At 34.9% G+C, this 20,326-nt stretch overlaps 1 protein-coding gene across 1 annotated transcript in view; it reads left to right on the top strand.

The window, feature by feature from the left end:
* Positions 1-470: 470 nt before the first annotated feature.
* Positions 471-20,326, top strand: part of LOC136036570 (microsomal triacylglycerol transfer protein-like) — a gene marked incomplete at its 3' end in the record, with an annotated part of 85,214 nt that continues 65,358 nt past the window's right edge. Inside the window, 1 exon segment of the mRNA XM_065718872.1 lies at positions 471-570. Within this exon segment, the coding sequence (XP_065574944.1) occupies positions 499-570 (72 nt within the window).

The following is a 20,326-nucleotide window of genomic DNA, read 5'->3' as shown; positions in this document are numbered from 1 at the left end:
TGGCTCAAGACCTTGCTTGGAGCCTGTGCAGAAATCTAGAGACTTTTTTGGACTGAATAATTTCTGTTTGCGGTCTCGTTTAGGAGCCATGCTTGTTTGCACAGCTTTTCGGATTCACGTACTTGTCGGTCTTTTTCTTTATTTCTTATTCTGTGGCTGGCGTAAAAAAGATCGCAGCGTGAGTGAAAACACAGCGCGTATGAAAAGGCAGCCCGAATGAACATGCAGGGTGACTGAAAACGCAGCAGAAAATTAAAAATTAATCGCCGTCTGAAAATTAACTGAATTGGACCTGTAGGAAGTGCAGATATCCAAATCACCTATCCCCAGCAGTTTAATGAAGAATATCCGACCGGTATCAATTCGGCCCTTCGTGTTTGTTGTTGATCGCTTCTGCACAGGTTTCTCCAAATGAAGAAGATGAACGACTCAGTTTACGTAATCTGTGGCTTTTCGGCAAGAAACAAACACTTCGTAACTGGAGACCGGCAACAGTGTATGACTAAAACGGTCAAGAACAGGAAGATGAACAAGATATGTGAAAATGAATATGTAAAGTCCAACGCTGTGGTAGGTCCCTTAAATTAACACTTAGGGTATCACAAGATAAGGAATATTGCAAATAATAAGGAAAAACAGTTTTGTCTTACAGTTTGTTATATAGGCTATTTATCCAGGGTTCAAATTTATGCAGCCACCTGGGTTTGTTATTATTATTAATTGCAAGCATCAATAAGAGGGTAAAAAGTAGCATGTGGTGGAATAGAAAGTGTCAAGAGTCTAAAAAGGAATATAAGAAACAAATTAGAATATATTTGGCTGCCACTACTTTACCTAACCTGATTCAAATGAAAAAATTGTAGCCTATGCAAAATTTAAAAATCAGTTTCAGCTGCAAAAAAATAAAAGTATCAGAGAATTTATAGAGTACCTTGATTTCAAAACTCCAGCAAAAACGTCTGTTCCTTTGTAAGATACATGATGAACAAGCCCTCTCCAAAATGTAATAACCCACCTATGATTTACTACAACATTCCTCTTCTCACTGAAACACAAAGAGCTGAAGCTAGCTTATAGTTCTTCAGCTAAACTATGGGTAAAATGGATCAAAACATGACTAGAATCATTTGCCAAAGATCAACAGACTCTCCAGAAGAGAACTACATAAGCCATTCCCATTAGCAAAAATACAACAAGTGATGTTCTAGTTAATTGACTTCTTGCTATCTTGGAAAAGGTTTAGGTTAGGAAAATGAAACTTTCAAGGATGGGTCTACTGGCTAAAATATATCCTAGGAAGTTATTTTAAAGAGTAAAATTCTAGTCCATTGACTTCTTGCTATCTTGGAAAGTTGTTGGGTTAGAGAATTGAAACTTTCAGGGATGTGTCTACAGGCTAAAGTATATCCCAGGAAGTTATTTTGAGACCCCTAACTATACCCCTTCCCCCATCCTCTATATAACACAGTTTTTTGTGCATTACAGCTTATATTTTGGTCAAATTTGATCCTATATTACTATTTAAAGTGTAAATCCTTGCTTACCCTAGAAAAATTCCACTTTTCAATGTTTTTTAAGCTACTATATTCCATAATTAGTTCACCACCATTGAAAAACAATTATTATCTTTTATGGTATAGTTCTTTACCTTAATTTTCAGTTATTAGTTGATTTTTCTCTGCTTTTAGTTCTGAAAATGCAATTCCTGTTATTTGAGTAGAATTTTGAGCCATAGCCTATCAATATTTTTTTCAAAATTTAGGAAATGTATTTCCATATCTTTAAAACCTTATAAAATAGGATTAAGCAAAGCTATGAAGCTAAAAACAATTTTGTTGTACTTCAACTAAGCTAAAGATCTATTTTGCAAAGGTTTCACTTTTATAACACACATATTTTTAAAGGTTATCAAAGGTCAGGGTCCTCTAGAGGGAGAAGGAGTAGAAGTAGGTACTTCAAAATACCTTCCTGGGACATGCTTTAGCCTGTAGACCCATCCCTGAAAGTTTCATTTCCTAACCTAAACCCTTCCTGAGATAGCAAGAAGTCAAATAACTAGAATTTTACCATGCAACATGTTATATCTTATCTTCCAAAAACTGCTCCCCAATCTGACATGATGTTTCCACAGTTTATTTCCAATCTCAATGATGAGTTGATATTGTGCCTCCTTGACTTATTTATTTATTTTATTTTTCACCCACACAATACATGAAGTAAATATGGTGGAGTAAGAATAAATATATAAAATACACAAAGAGAAAAACAAATACACACACAAAGTCAATGAAAAAAAATGGATAAGACAGTGGTGAGGGGATAGGTGTGCAGAAGCTGTACTTGAGAGTTTTCTGTGAAGAATTTCCAACTTTAAAGTTATATCAGGAACTGAAAATTTTCTAACAAGTGTCCTGTTTTTTGACCAAGGTGGAAGATACAGAAGAAATCTGAAATAATTTATCCAAATCCTTTTTAAATTACCATTATTAAGAAGGACAAAAAACCTGAAGCATAAAGGAGAGAATGAGCACAAAAAGTAGAATAAAGTTTGGCCAGCACAGGTCTATTATACTTCTCTCTGTTTGCAACAATTTTTGCATAACCAATCTGAATCTTTTTCTTAAATCACAAACAGTACGCTGACATAAGCTTGAAAGATTGTTAGTAATAGAGATACCAAGCCAACAAATACAATCAACAAGAGGGATAGTGAAGTTATTACAGTGAAGGGGAGTTGCCGTAGTACAGTATAGGGAAGAAACTCATATTTATCTATATTAAGTGAAAGGCCAATATTAGAGAAAGCATCAGAAACTATAGAGACCATTTGGGAAAGACCCTTTTTGGAATGGCTAATCAGAAGCAAGTCATCAGTATACACAAGATAAGAAACATCCACAAGACAAGAAAGGTATGTAGCCTACCTGAAATCTTAGCCAGCACACTAAAAATACAAATCTTAGAAAGCAAAGGGGACAGACCACCCTGCCTAACTCCTCTTTGTATTCTTATAATAGCGTCTGGTGCAGATCTCAATTGAAGAAAACAGTTTGAATACCAAAACCTGAGAAGCATTATAACAGAGAGATTGACCCCAAAATTATACAAGGAAAAAAGGAGCTGACTATGGACCACACTATCAAATGCTGTCAAAAGATCCAAAGCACAAATATAAAGACCATTTCCCTTGAAAGAATTATCAGCCAGTAGAGAAGACAAAATCTTATGTGAATGCTGACAACCCACCCATATTGAAAACCAAATTGGTTCTCACCCTCAATAATATTTTTAATCAAAAAAGGTAGAAGGATATACTCAAAATCTTACTAATATTACAAGATACATTAATAGGTCAATAGCAGAAAAAATCAGTTGGCGACTTTCCCCTTTTTAAAATTGACAAAACTGTGCCACACAGAAAACTCTCAGGTATGTATGAAGTACATAGACACATTCAAAAAAGAAGCTGAAAATGAGATATAAGGGGGGGGGGTGCATTCAATCAGCATATGGATCTTAGAAATACCATCCTTATGTAATGAATCAGATTTTAAACTTTTCACAGCATCAATTACAGAAGAAAAAGATATGGGCGCTATATGGCATTGCAAAAGTATTGTACTAAAGAGGGGGTAAGAAGGCAAGTATATACAAAATGTACTGAATAGTTTTTCACTGAAAAAAAAAAAAAGAAGAATAATGTTTATACCAAGCTGAAGGTGGAAGGCAATTACTTTTCATAGTTTCATCATTTAACTTGTCTGAATTGATCACTTTTTGCCAATCCTTCCTACTCACAGGGAAGTCCATACTGTGGTAAAGTGCTGACCTCAGATAATGTTTATATTTGGTTTTATTTTACATTTGAGATCAGTGACACACCCAGAACTTGGCCAACCATATTCATTCCATATCTAGAGCCATAGTTTCACTTTGTTTTTTATCAACTTTAAACAAGGGTCCATTTACCAGATTGGTTTTTGTGTTCTTTTATGAATACATCGACAAGGTGTGGCAGCTTCTTCTGCTCTTTTCATACACATCACAAGTTGGTTATAATAACAGTCAATATCAGCTTCACCATTCGTAGGTACCTGGCGCTGAAGAAGATGATATGGAACACATATGGTAGAAAGAAGTGTTGTCAAGGTAGAGATGTTGTGCAGTATATTAGCTTTGCTCCAATTACTTTTTTCAAACCACTTCAGTTTTTCTCACAAGCAATTGGTTTCCAATAGATCAATATCCATTGTAAATGTCACTGAAATTGGCATGTGGTCAGTATCTTGTTTGTTAACATGAACAGAAGAAGAGATATTACCAGGCAAGAAAATAATATGGTCAATATCACTTGTGCTTCCAGAATGATGAACATATGAAAAATTGTGGGATTTGGGCACAACACAGTATGACAGAAGACACTCAAAAAGTGAATCACTTCTCACAGAAGATTGATTAATATCAGTATTTAGGTCCCCAATTATTATATGCTGTAGAAAGTTTGACAGTACCTGATTCACAAGATTCTTCAGCAGACCACAAGCCTTTGTGAATTTAGTTAAGGATCTGATTGAGTATCCTTCATATGGGAGATGAGAATTTATAAATACAATACTGCCAACACACACAGCTAAAAAAAAATTGTTGAAGTAGAAGAGTACTGGGGAGGGTAGATGAATATCCTGTTTAAAGACACAGGCTAGTCCACTGGAAGGGCAACCACCAGTAACCTTTGCTGGACTCAGGAATGCAGTATGATGCTGAATTCAATGCAAAAAATTTAAACTTGAAGCAGTGAGAAGATGCTCCTGGAGACATACCAAATCGTAGGAACCATACAACTCATCAATAACAAAACCCTTATCTTTGGTGCCATTTATATTGAACAAAATAACTGAGACTGACCTTTCACTCATGGGTGAAAGGTGGAGTTGCACTTTATCCAATACTTAATAACAGGGCAGGAAAAGCTATAGGAAGGGTGTTTTTGGCTGCAGTCTGTGCAGTTGGGATTGGCAATGCATGGCTCACCTTTTGTTGATATGTGTGGCCCTCCACAACAAGCACATTTCAGGAGAACGCTGGGACAGGAGTTCCATAGATGGTCTAGGGATCGGCATTTAAAACAGCAATTGAGTAGGTCCTTAAACTTGTAAACAGGAAAAGTTTCATAGCCCACCCTGAGGCCATGCTTGAAAAATGTAGATTGATCAAAAGAACCCAAAATTTCAAGTTTCAAAGACTTAGTTAGGCCCAGTCTTTTAGCATCTTTGATACCATCTTGGCTTCCAAGTACTGTAATGTCAACGTCAGTAGGAATATTACAGGATATACCAAAAAACTGCTTGGAAACCATTTTTGTTGCAGTACTGGAGATTATTTTGTGGATTGACAAGCAGAAGTCCTCCATAGCAGACTTGTCCATGTTGATATACCACTTGTCATTGATGCGCTTTATGCTATGTACTAGTTCATGTCCAGTCATTTGGTCTATAGCAGCTTTTCACTAAAGAGGGTCAGATAAGCATCCAACACATTTGAGACACTAATGGTTGAATGTGAATCTAGCACTGAAGCTGGCTTGGGTAAATGTGGGAAGCTCAATTCATAATTGTCATGTTTTGAAGACATTTCCAAAACAACTTGATGGAACTCATTAAATTTTGAGAATAGAGAGGTGTAGGCAGTGGCAGGGAGGCAGGGTACTTCTGTAGGATGCTTTATGACAAATGTTGGAACAGCAGTGTCAGTCTTGTCAAGATATTTCAATAGACTAATTATGTTGCTGAAATGGTTAACCAGTGCATTATTTCCCTTCTGAATAGGACAATCTTCATGACCTGGACAAAGCAGCCACAATAACGTCTTTGCCACCTTGACCAAATTAGAGTAAAAAAAAACTCCATTCCATGGCTTTTAATCACGTCATCCTCTGCTCCAGTTAGCAAATTGCGCTGTACAAAATTCAGTACTGGCGAATAAACAAGGACAGGATTATTGTCACTACTGGTAACAGGCATCATGCTTGAAACACGCCAAATTTATATACAAATTACCAAGGGAAGTGTAAGGGAGTTTAACAGTTTAAGGGAGACACCACTCCTGGCAGGTAGTATGGCCCTTGCAACAAAAACCTCCCCTCTTCTGCTCGCTTACTGGTAAAATAAAATGATTCTCGCTTATTGGTTCAAATAGATCAATAATAATAACTCAATAATTTTTTTCTACAATTCATGCACAAATAGTTCTTTTGATAAACCTCTTATGTAGGTCAAGGTTACACGTCATTTATCCTTAACGAGTTATTGCAAAACCTTGAAATATAATGAACTAGTTTTCATTCAATGAAAGCTTATAGCCAAGTGTTGAAATAGTTCACAATTCTTGAGCTAAAAAGGGCTTACTGAATTAATAATTTCATAAAATATCCAATTTAAACCAGGTGTGTTCACTTTGAACTCAGAATCAATTAATTAATGAAGCAATTGATATTGGCTATTTCCCAAAATATGGAAAACAGCAACTTCAATAATGATTCCTAAGCCCAATAAAGATAGCTCAAGGATTGATCAACAAGAGTCGAAATCCTGCGCTTAGATTATACTGATGATTTAAGCATATTAGATGAATATGTGAGCAAAATGAATGAATTTTTAGAGGTTTTGCGAGTTCAGGATGCTAGAATGGGCTTGAAAATTAATGCAAAGAAGCCTAAGTCACTAAGGCTAGGAATAAGTGAAGATGAAAATGTGACGTGGGGTAACGAAAAGATTGATCAGGTTGGCAGCCTCACTTACGTTGGTAGTATTATTAGTAAAGATGGTGGGAGCAGTGAAGATGTTAAATGTAGAACAGCTAAGGCTCAGGATGTTTTTTCACAGTTAAAAAAAGCTTGGAAAAATCGAAAGATAAGTCTGGAAAACAAGATTAGAATATTGGAAGCTACAGTGATGACAGTGGTCAAATATGGCTCTGAAGCATGGGCGCTCCGAAAATCAGATGAAAATTTACTAGATGTTTTCCAGAGAAATTGCCTACGGATTGTTCTGGGTACCCGGCTGACTGACTGTATTTCAAACATTAAATTGTAGGAAAAATGTGGTTCAATCCTGCTTTCTAGGGCTATAATGAAAGAAAGGGTGAGATGGCTAGACCGCGCTCTGTGGATGAAGGATGACAGATTGCCAAAGATTGTCCTTTTTGGCCATCTGTCTGGGGCTACACGGAAGGCAGGTCATCATTGTCTGGGTCGGGAGGATGTCATAAATACAGATTTAAAGGAAATGGGAACTTCGTGGGAGGGTGTAAAGAGGGAGGTGCTGAATAGATTAGGTTGGAGGAGGAGCGTGCGTAGCTGTGTTAGCCTAATGCGGCTTGGTCCTGCAGTGAGCTATTAGTAGTAGTGGCAGTAGCAATCAGGAAAAAAAGAAGGTATTTTGGAGTTCTGTGGCCATTCATATTGACTGTAAAATTTTGATTTCTTTCCAAAATTCTTTTTGATTTGACTTTTAAAACAGCAAACAATGATCAGGTTTTATGTTCAGACCTCAATTTGTTTTTCTTCTATTCCAATTCTATCCTTTATTTTTATTTCTTTTATTCCTTCATCTATTTGATTTTTTTATATTTATTCAATTCTTTCCTGCTATACATTACTCTTCTTTCTGTGTTCTATTTTCTTTGCCATGATTCTAATCTAATTTATCATTCTTATATTCTTGTAAAATAAACGATATTTTTTTTCTTCTGATATAAATCTTATTTATAGATACATTATACCACTTTCAATGTCTATAGATGCACCAAAAACAATAGTGAAGATGAAATAGTAGCTTTTTAATTATTTGGTTTCATTTCTATTCTTTTCTGTTTTATTCTTATTCATTATTTACTATTCTTCTTTATCCTTCTTCGATTCTATCGAAATTCTATATGAAATATTCTTATGAAAACGGATTGTTCTGGGTACCCGGCTGACTGACCGTATTTCAAACATTAGGTTGTACGAAAAATGTGGTTCAATCCCGCTTTCTAGGGCTATAATGAAAAAAAAGGGTGAGATGGCTAGGCCGCGCTCTGTGGATGAAGGATGACAGATTGCCGTAGATTGTCCTTTTTGGCCAACCGTCTTGGGCTACACAGAAAGCAGGTCATCATTGTCTGGGTTGGGAGAATGTTATAAATACAGATTTAAAGGAAATGGGAACTTCGTGGGAGGGTGTAAAGAGGGAGGCCCTGAATAGATTAGGTTGGAGGAGGATCTTGCATAGCTGTTTTAGCCTCATGCGGCTTGGTGCTGCAGTGAGTTATTAGTAGTATTAGTAGTAGCAATCAGTGAAAAAATAAAGTATTTTGGAGTTCTGTGGCCGTTCATATTGACTGTAAAATTTTGATTTCTTTCCAAAATTCTTTTTGATTTGACTTTTAAAACAGCAAACAATGATCTGGTTTTATGTTCAGGCCTCAATTTGTTTTTTTTTTTCTATTCCAATTCTATCCTTTATTTCTATTTCTTTTATTCCTTGATTTATTTAATTTTTTTTATATTTATTCAATTCTTTCCTGCTATACATTAATCTTCTTTCTGTGTTCTATTTCCTTTGCTATGATTCTAATCTAATTTATCATTCTTATATTCTTGTAAAATAAAGGATATTTTTTTTTTCTTCTGATATAAATCTTATTTATAGATACATTATACCACTTTCAATGTCTATCGATGCACCAGAAACAATAGTGAAGATGAAATAGTAGCTTTTTAATTATTTGGTTTCATTTCTATTCTTTTCTGTTTTATTCTTATTCATTATTTACTATTCTTCTTTATCCTTCTTCTATTTTATTTCTTAACTTTAACTAAACAAATTAGGATAGCAAGAGTTCTATTTGCATTCAACAAATAAATATATCAACCAGCAAAAGCAAGCACATATCAACAAACAACAAAAATCTATATCATTTTTCATCACTTCTCTTTTTTTCTCATTTTGTTCTGCTTGGCAATGCCGGTCTGGGGTTAGATCCCCACCCCAGCAAGGCTGGACGACAAGCATGCAACTTCTCCCTGTAAAAAAACAAACAAACTAGTAACTGACACGTCGATTCGACGTCGCCAGTAATGTCTATGGAGGATCTTATCCTTTTTTCTCATTTTATTCTTCTCTAATATTTTTAATCCTTCTTTTCCATTCTATTTTCTTTCTCTATCCATTCTAACTTATTGTTTGCTTATTTCCGTAGTAAGTAAGTAAATTTTATTGCGCTAAAAGCTATAGGGCCCTGGCAATACAAAACAAAAAAAATTCACTTTTAAATAATTAACATTTCATAACATAAACAAAGAAAACGCAAATCACAAAATTTACTTTTGGGCTCCATTGCCAACCTGAGAAATCACTCTAAATTTTGAACACTTGCAAAGTATTCACTAAAGTATACGCTTCATTTCCCAACTCACTCGTAATGATCTTATTTCACCCTTGCTCTAAAGTAGTGAATTTCTTGGTTTTCATCTGGAAAATTATTTGGATTTAGTAGAAACTCAATCAAGCTTCATTTCGTGAGTTTCCTCCCCCCCCCCTAATAATCTGAAATTTGTATAAAGAACCAGAAATAGAATACAAATCTGAATGGTTCATTGAGAGTTGCAAGAAAATTATAGGATTAAAAAAAAAAAAAACAGTTTGAGTAAGCTTGCCAGTATCGATCATTTAAATACAAGATATTGTAAGTTTATAGAGGGCTAGATAGGGGAGGATTATAAGACTTGATTTTACCTTTTTTGGCACCAAAAGATTTTGATGGTTCATAACACCTCTATGAAAGAAGGAGATGATTTTGTGAGGGGGGGGGTCTCCAGTTCTTGCCGTCAGATCACCCACCAGAATGGGGTTGTCGGACCTCAACAATACTCAGTAGGAAGTACTCAATTTGTTTTTTTTCTATTCCAATTCTATCCTTTATTTTTATTTCTTTTATTCCTTTATCTATTTAATTTTTTTATATTTATTCAATTCTTTCCTGCTATACATTACTCTTCTTTCTGTGTTCTATTTTCTTTGCTATGATTCTAATCTAATTTATCATTCTTATATTCTTGTAAAATAAACGATATTTTTTTTCTTCTGATATAAATCTTATTTATAGATACATTATACCACTTTCAATGTCTATAGATGCACCAAAAACAATAGTGAAGATGAAATAGTAGCTTTTTAATTATTTGGTTTCATTTCTATTCTTTTCTGTTTTATTCTTATTCATTATTTACTATTCTTCTTTATCCTTCTTCGATTCTATTTCTTAATTTTAACTAAACAAATTAGGATAGCAAGAGTTCTATTTGCATCCAACAAATAAATATATCAACCAGCAAAAGCAAGCAAATATCAACAAACAACAAAAATCTATATCACGTCTCATCAATTCTCTTTTGTTTTCTCATTTTGTTCTGCTTGGCAATAACAGCCTGGGGTTAGATCTCCACCCCAGCAAGGCTGGACGACAAGCATGCAACTTCTCCCTGTATAAAAAAAAACTAGTAACTGACACGTCGATTCGACGTCCTATGCGCCAGTAATAGCTATGGAGGATCTTATTCCTTTTTTTCTCATTTTATTATTCTCTAATATTCTTAATCCTTCTTTTCCATTCTATTTTCTTTATCTATCCATTCTAACTTAGTCTTCGTTTATTTCCATAGTAAGTAAGTAAATTTTATTGCGCTAAAAGCCCTAGGGCCTTGGCAATACAAAACAAAAAAAGAAAATTCACTTTTAAATAATTAACATAACATAAACAAAGAAAACGCAAATCACAAAATTTACTTTTGGGCTCCATTGCCAACCTGAGAAATCGCTCTAAATTTTGAACACTTGCAAAGTATTCACTAAAGTATACACTTCATTTCCCAACTCACTCGTAATGATCTTATTTCACCCTTGCCCTAAAGTAGTGAATTTCTAGGTTTTCATCGGGAAAATTATATGGATTTAGTAGAAACTCTATCAAGCTTCATTACGTGAGTTTTCTCCCCCCCTCCCCCCTAATAAGCTGAAATTTGTTGAAAGAGCCAGAAATAGAATACAAATCTGAATGGTTCATTGAGAGTTGCAAGAAAATCATAGGATGTAAAAAAACAAACAGTTTGAGTAAGCTTGCCAGTATCAATCATTTAAATACAAGATATTGTTAGTTTATAGAGGGCTAGATAGGGGAGGATTATAAGACTTGATTTTGCCTTTTTTTGGCAACATAAGATTTTGATGGTTCATAACACCTCTATGAAAGAAGTAGATGATTTTGTGAGCAGGGGGGGGTCCCAAGTTCTTGCCATCAGATCACCCACCAGAATTGGGTTGTCGGACCTCAACAATACTCAGTAGGAAGTAAGAGCTGATTTTCTAATTAGGTCTTTGGGGCTCAGGGTCGTTTTTTAGACTCCTTTTCAAACAGTTCGTGGTAACGAACTGTAGTAAGGAGCGACCCGGCTTAATAGTAACCAAAACTCTAAAAAACGGAATTTTAATACCAATAGCTACATCAAAAGAATCAAATTTTAATGCTGATTTTAAACATATAAGTTTCATCAAAATTAGTCTATCTTTCTATTTATTCTATTTATTTTTTAAATTCATTAATTTTTTTTTAATTTTAATATTTATTTTTTAATTTAATTTATTAATTTTACTATTTATCACTCAAAAAAGATATATTGGCTGTGAGGCCTGGTGACTGCATCACATATTTAACACTTCTAGAGTTTAGTCCATCTTCAATTTGAAAGTGGCGCCTGCCTGCTTGCCCGCTAGAACGGAGCTTTTCACTCGAAAGCAGAAACATGGTTTGATGAAACGAAAGCTTGGCAGCAAAACTTCAGATACTGCTCTCTGACATAGGCTATATAACTCCACTTCACTTCACACGCCATAGGCTCTGGCTCGTGGACAAGCAAAAACCATCCCTTTTGGCCCCAGGCAAGAGTTCTGCAGAGCTTTCCAAAATGTAATGTCATATTCATCAATCCGGCCAGAGGTCCTCACTTTCCGTAAAAACCGCTCAGGTTAGACCCTTACGTGTTTCCAGTTATAAGCTGAGATCGGCGGGATAGAAAAAAAAAAAAAAAAAAACTTGATAAAACCAAAGTTTTGCTCTCAATTGGAAACACATTTTTTCGTAACACAATTGGAAAGATAGTTCTATCAGAGAGCAATTAAAACCTAAAAACAAACCGAAGTTAAAATAAATATTTCATACAAAATTTATTTCTTATGAAATATACATACAATATTTACATTTTTCTATTCCCATATTGGTAGTATAGGTTAGTCTAATATGGATATTAGTTTTTTACTGCTTTCAAAAGTATTTCAAAATCCTTTCAAGCTTTCGATGTCTATTGAGGACACATTTGTTTCGAAATTTCTTCTCGGATTCGTATGAGTTCAATCTGGTCTTAGCGTTGTTTTTGGGGATGTTTGTAGTACATTCCATGCTGAAGGAAGGCTACTAGGTCGGGTAATATCTTCTCACATTTCTCGCATTTCATAGGCATGTGATACCATCTATCAGAGCTGGTATCACAACTATCAATGTTGTAAATTTGACGTTTTTTGTCATCAACAAGAACCTCATATGCATTTGAAATCTCTTGGAAACGGATTGTGGCTTCTTCCTGATTGTCTGGGTTTTTATCAGGATGCCATCTCATAGCCAAACAACGGTATGCCCTCTTTATCTCTGCCTTAATTTCATTTGTCTTCATACATCTAATCTTGTTTCTGTTTAATTTTAGAATAGCATAGTAGTCATTTTTCATAGTTACTTTTCCCCTTGGCATGATACAAACTTGTTAAATATTTGTCCAACCTGATTTCTAGCGTTGCTATTTTAGCACTGAGGCTGAACAATGTCCTGTATTCTATTTATACTATGAATGACGTCATTTAGTTTTAACTTGACTTGACTCTTCACCTAAATTTACAGCAGTCTTAAGTTAAGACTGATTAAAACTTTGGTGTGACGTCATGTCTAATTTTGGATTAGTTGCTGTTAAAAAGTGATGACGTTAATAACGCAAGAAAAGCTGTAATCACCACGGAAATGGGTATTTATCTTGATTAGTCCAAAAAGATAACAATTAAACAGTATTTGACGTTTAAATGCAAAATTACGGATACTAAACAATAATAAAACTGTGTTGGAAGAGGGATGGGAAAGGCAGACATTGTGTTGTAACGCAAATTCGTCATGGCTTCTTCCGTAAATGTATGTTTTAAGACAGAAATTGGATTAGTGGTGGTACCAGTCTCTTTTGTGCCTTGGGCAAAATCTTGATAATCCCTTTTCCCCTGTTATCTCATAAATTTATTGGCTAAACTCTAACAAAATTTTCATTTGTTAACAAAATTGTTTTCCATTTATTCTTTTATTAATGATTAATTTCTTCTAATTCGATTTTGAATAATTTGATTATAATTACTTATTTTGTTTTTGATTATTATTGTTTATTTTATTTACTAGTTTTATTTCTTAGTTTGTCTTATTAATTAATCTAATGTATTAACTACACCCCCTTCTGTAGTAAAATAAAAATTTATGTAAAATATAAATTAATTTAAATCCTGCAGTGTGTTGCTACACTAAAATTCGATCTTTGGGTCTCATATGACCAACCACTGCATGACCTATATAATAATTATGATCGTTAGATTATTTATTGGAGATTTTGTGACTATAAAATTTTTGTGCTCGTGGCAAGTGCCTCCACTGTCCTCCTTAAAACTCTCTCTGAATCGTATACAACTGTCAATGAATCAGATCACGTGACAGAATACATTGCAAAGAAGCAAGGAATAAATAACAAACAAGCAAGGAAATTAAACAACAGTACAAATTACAAGAACCCACAGAAACAGAATACAACGCGAAATACCTAATCTAACGACAAAATAAATTAATCATATAAACTTATTTTTAATTACACTATAAGCCCACGTGGACTTGTGACGTCATCTCATAATAGGCTTGATGGATTAAGTTGGTGAAACTCTTGGAAAGATTAAGTTAGAAAAACTCTTGGAAAGATTAAATTGGTAAAACTCTTGGAAAGATTATGTTGGAAAAATTCTTGATATGACCTAAAAATTTTACTGAAATAATTGGAATTGCATTTTCAGAAGTAAAACTGATGAAAAACGTAAGGAAAACTTAAAATAAATGTAAAAGTGTTTTTTTGTGAGAATATTGATAGGTAGGCTTAATAGAACTCTCATGCATGTCAATAGGTTTCAATGATTTGTGGTTTCAAACCACAAATTGTCAATAGTTTCAATGATTTGTAGTCCCCTCGGATAATATGCTAATGGGCCATTTGCCTTTGAGACAGTCAGCTGACATAAAAGCTCCAAAAAGGATGTTTAAGGTATTAAATCCTCTTAAAACTGAGGGTAGATATAGGTATATCTACAAAAAAAGCTTCCGAAAGTAGTGTCTTTGAGGTTTAATAAATGATCAATATACTGGCTCTTTTTTCTCATGACAGTGAACAATAAGAAGAAAAAAAAAGACCAAACATTTGAAAATGAAAATAAATTTTGGACAAAAATAAAAATTTTACTTTTTACTTTCTTTCTTTTCAAAAAACGTTCTTTCTCTACTTCCTTTCTCTCTGCTCCCCAATCTGACATGATGTTTCCACAGTTTATTTCCAATCTCAATGATGAGTTGATATTGTGCCTCCTTGACTTATTTATTTATTTTATTTTTCACCCACACAATACATGAAGTAAATATGGTGGAGTAAGAATAAATATATAAAATACACAAAGAGAAAAACAAATACACACACAAAGTCAATGAAAAAAAATGGATAAGACAGTGGTGAGGGGATAGGTGTGCAGAAGCTGTACTTGAGAGTTTTCTGTGAAGAATTTCCAACTTTAAAGTTATATCAGGAACTGAAAATTTTCTAACAAGAGTCCTGTTTTTTGACCAAGGTGGAAGATACAGAAGAAATCTGAAATAATTTATCCAAATCCTTTTTAAATTACCATTATTAAGAAGGACAAAAAACCTGAAGCATAAAGGAGAGAATGAGCACAAAAAGTAGAATAAAGTTTGGCCAGCACAGGTCTATTATACTTCTCTCTGTTTGCAACAATTTTTGCATAACCAATCTGAATCTTTTTCTTAAATCACAAACAGTACGCTGACATAAGCTTGAAAGATTGTTAGTAATAGAGATACCAAGCCAACAAATACAATCAACAAGAGGGATAGTGAAGTTATTACAGTGAAGGGGAGTTGCCGTAGTACAGTATAGGGAAGAAACTCATATTTATCTATATTAAGTGAAAGGCCAATATTAGAGAAAGCATCAGAAACTATAGAGACCATTTGGGAAAGACCCTTTTTGGAATGGCTAATCAGAAGCAAGTCATCAGTATACACAAGATAAGAAACATCCACAAGACAAGAAAGGTATGTAGCCTACCTGAAATCTTAGCCAGCACACTAAAAATACAAATCTTAGAAAGCAAAGGGGACAGACCACCCTGCCTAACTCCTCTTTGTATTCTTATAATAGCGTCTGGTGCAGATCTCAATTGAAGAAAACAGTTTGAATACCAAAACCTGAGAAGCATTATAACAGAGAGATTGACCCCAAAATTATACAAGGAAAAAAGGAGCTGACTATGGACCACACTATCAAATGCTGTCAAAAGATCCAAAGCACAAATATAAAGACCATTTCCCTTGAAAGAATTATCAGCCAGTAGAGAAGACAAAATCTTATGTGAATGCTGACAACCCACCCATATTGAAAACCAAATTGGTTCTCACCCTCAATAATATTTTTAATCAAAAAAGGTAGAAGGATATACTCAAAATCTTACTAATATTACAAGATACATTAATAGGTCAATAGCAGAAAAAATCAGTTGGCGACTTTCCCCTTTTTAAAATTGACAAAACTGTGCCACACAGAAAACTCTCAGGTATGTATGAAGTACATAGACACATTCAAAAAAGAAGCTGAAAATGAGATATAAGGGGGGGGGGGTGCATTCAATCAGCATATGGATCTTAGAAATACCATCCTTATGTAATGAATCAGATTTTAAACTTTTCACAGCATCAATTACAGAAGAAAAAGATATGGGCGCTATATGGCATTGCAAAAGTATTGTACTAAAGAGGGGGTAAGAAGGCAAGTATATACAAAATGTACTGAATAGTTTTTCACTGAAAAAAAAAAAGAAGAATAATGTTTATACCAAGCTGAAGGTGGAAGGCAATTACTTTTCATAGTTTCATCATTTAACTTGTCTGAATTGATCACTTTTTGCCAATCCTTCCTACTCACAGGGAAGTCCATACTGTGGTAAAGTGCTGACCTCAGATAATGTTTATATTTGGTTTTATTTTACATTTGAGATCAGTGACACACCCAGAACTTGGCCAACCATATTCATTCCATATCTAGAGCCATAGTTTCACTTTGTTTTTTATCAACTTTAAACAAGGGTCCATTTACCAGATTGGTTTTTGTGTTCTTTTATGAATACATCGACAAGGTGTGGCAGCTTCTTCTGCTCTTTTCATACACATCACAAGTTGGTTATAATAACAGTCAATATCAGCTTCACCATTCGTAGGTACCTGGCGCTGAAGAAGATGATATGGAACACATATGGTAGAAAGAAGTGTTGTCAAGGTAGAGATGTTGTGCAGTATATTAGCTTTGCTCCAATTACTTTTTTCAAACCACTTCAGTTTTTCTCACAAGCAATTGGTTTCCAATAGATCAATATCCATTGTAAATGTCACTGAAATTGGCATGTGGTCAGTATCTTGTTTGTTAACATGAACAGAAGAAGAGATATTACCAGGCAAGAAAATAATATGGTCAATATCACTTGTGCTTCCAGAATGATGAACATATGAAAAATTGTGGGATTTGGGCACAACACAGTATGACAGAAGACACTCAAAAAGTGAATCACTTCTCACAGAAGATTGATTAATATCAGTATTTAGGTCCCCAATTATTATATGCTGTAGAAAGTTTGACAGTACCTGATTCACAAGATTCTTCAGCAGACCACAAGCCTTTGTGAATTTAGTTAAGGATCTGATTGAGTATCCTTCATATGGGAGATGAGAATTTATAAATACAATACTGCCAACACACACAGCTAAAAAAAAATTGTTGAAGTAGAAGAGTACTGGGGAGGGTAGATGAATATCCTGTTTAAAGACACAGGCTAGTCCACTGGAAGGGCAACCACCAGTAACCTTTGCTGGACTCAGGAATGCAGTATGATGCTGAATTCAATGCAAAAAATTTAAACTTGAAGCAGTGAGAAGATGCTCCTGGAGACATACCAAATCATAGGAACCATACAACTCATCAATAACAAAACCCTTATCTTTGGTGCCATTTATATTGAACAAAATAACTGAGACTGACCTTTCACTCATGGGTGAAAGGTGGAGTTGCACTTTATCCAATACTTAATAACAGGGCAGGAAAAGCTATAGGAAGGGTGTTTTTGGCTGCAGTCTGTGCAGTTGGGATTGGCAATGCATGGCTCACCTTTTGTTGATATGTGTGGCCCTCCACAACAAGCACATTTCAGGAGAACGCTGGGACAGGAGTTCCATAGATGGTCTAGGGATCGGCATTTAAAACAGCAATTGAGTAGGTCCTTAAACTTGTAAACAGGAAAAGTTTCATAGCCCACCCTGAGGCCATGCTTGAAAAATGTAGATTGATCAAAAGAACCCAAAATTTCAAGTTTCAAAGACTTAGTTAGGCCCAGTCTTTTAGCATCTTTGATACCATCTTGGCTTCCAAGTACTGTAATGTCAACGTCAGTTGGAATATTACAGGATATACCAAAAAACTGCTTGGAAACCATTTTTGTTGCAGTACTGGAGATTATTTTGTGGATTGACAAGCAGAAGTCCTCCATAGCAGACTTGTCCATGTTGATATACCACTTGTCATTGATGCGCTTTATGCTATGTACTAGTTCATGTCCAGTCATTTGGTCTATAGCAGCTTTTCACTAAAGAGGGTCAGATAAGCATCCAACACATTTGAGACACTAATGGTTGAATGTGAATCTAGCACTGAAGCTGGCTTGGGTAAATGTGGGAAGCTCAATTCATAATTGTCATGTTTTGAAGACATTTCCAAAACAACTTGATGGAACTCATTAAATTTTGAGAATAGAGAGGTGTAGGCAGTGGCAGGGAGGCAGGGTACTTCTGTAGGATGCTTTATGACAAATGTTGGAACAGCAGTGTCAGTCTTGTCAAGATATTTCAATAGACTAATTATGTTGCTGAAATGGTTAACCAGTGCATTATTTCCCTTCTGAATAGGACAATCTTCATGACCTGGACAAAGCAGCCACAATAACGTCTTTGCCACCTTGACCAAATTAGAGTAAAAAAAAACTCCATTCCATGGCTTTTAATCACGTCATCCTCTGCTCCAGTTAGCAAATTGCGCTGTACAAAATTCAGTACTGGCGAATAAACAAGGACAGGATTATTGTCACTACTGGTAACAGGCATCATGCTTGAAACACGCCAAATTTATATACAAATTACCAAGGGAAGTGTAAGGGAGTTTAACAGTTTAAGGGAGACACCACTCCTGGCAGGTAGTATGGCCCTTGCAACAAAAACCTCCCCTCTTCTGCTCGCTTACTGGTAAAATAAAATGATTCTCGCTTATTGGTTCAAATAGATCAATAATAATAACTCAATAATTTTTTTCTACAATTCATGCACAAATAGTTCTTTTGATAAACCTCTTATGTAGGTCAAGGTTACACGTCATTTATCCTTAACGAGTTATTGCAAAACCTTGAAATATAATGAACTAGTTTTCATTCAATGAAAGCTTATAGCCAAGTGTTGAAATAGTTCACAATTCTTGAGCTAAAAAGGGCTTACTGAATTAATAATTTCATAAAATATCCAATTTAAACCAGGTGTGTTCACTTTGAACTCAGAATCAATTAATTAATGAAGCAATTGATATTGGCTATTTCCCAAAATATGGAAAACAGCAACTTCAATAATGATTCCTAAGCCCAATAAAGATAGCTCAAGGATTGATCAACAAGAGTCGAAATCCTGCGCTTAGATTATACTGATGATTTAAGCATATTAGATGAATATGTGAGCAAAATGAATGAATTTTTAGAGGTTTTGCGAGTTCAGGATGCTAGAATGGGCTTGAAAATTAATGCAAAGAAGCCTAAGTCACTAAGGCTAGGAATAAGTGAAGATGAAAATGTGACGTGGGGTAACGAAAAGATTGATCAGGTTGGCAGCCTCACTTACGTTGGTAGTATTATTAGTAAAGATGGTGGGAGCAGTGAAGATGTTAAATGTAGAACAGCTAAGGCTCAGGATGTTTTCTTACAGTTAAAAAAAGCTTGGAAAAATCGAAAGATAAGTCTGGAAAACAAGATTAGAATATTGGAAGCTACAGTGATGACAGTGGTCAAATATGGCTCTGAAGCATGGGCGCTCCGAAAATCAGATGAAAATTTACTAGATGTTTTCCAGAGAAATTGCCTACGGATTGTTCTGGGTACCCGGCTGACTGACTGTATTTCAAACATTAAATTGTAGGAAAAATGTGGTTCAATCCTGCTTTCTAGGGCTATAATGAAAGAAAGGGTGAGATGGCTAGACCGCGCTCTGTGGATGAAGGATGACAGATTGCCAAAGATTGTCCTTTTTGGCCATCTGTCTGGGGCTACACGGAAGGCAGGTCATCATTGTCTGGGTCGGGAGGATGTCATAAATACAGATTTAAAGGAAATGGGAACTTCGTGGGAGGGTGTAAAGAGGGAGGTGCTGAATAGATTAGGTTGGAGGAGGAGCGTGCGTAGCTGTGTTAGCCTAATGCGGCTTGGTCCTGCAGTGAGCTATTAGTAGTAGTGGCAGTAGCAATCAGGAAAAAAAGAAGGTATTTTGGAGTTCTGTGGCCATTCATATTGACTGTAAAATTTTGATTTCTTTCCAAAATTCTTTTTGATTTGACTTTTAAAACAGCAAACAATGATCAGGTTTTATGTTCAGACCTCAATTTGTTTTTCTTCTATTCCAATTCTATCCTTTATTTTTATTTCTTTTATTCCTTCATCTATTTGATTTTTTTATATTTATTCAATTCTTTCCTGCTATACATTACTCTTCTTTCTGTGTTCTATTTTCTTTGCCATGATTCTAATCTAATTTATCATTCTTATATTCTTGTAAAATAAACGATATTTTTTTTCTTCTGATATAAATC

This window comes from Artemia franciscana, chromosome 15 (assembly GCF_032884065.1).
Source record: "Artemia franciscana chromosome 15, ASM3288406v1, whole genome shotgun sequence".
Taxonomy (NCBI): domain Eukaryota; kingdom Metazoa; phylum Arthropoda; class Branchiopoda; order Anostraca; family Artemiidae; genus Artemia; species Artemia franciscana.
This window is presented reverse-complemented; position numbering and strand designations above follow the sequence as displayed.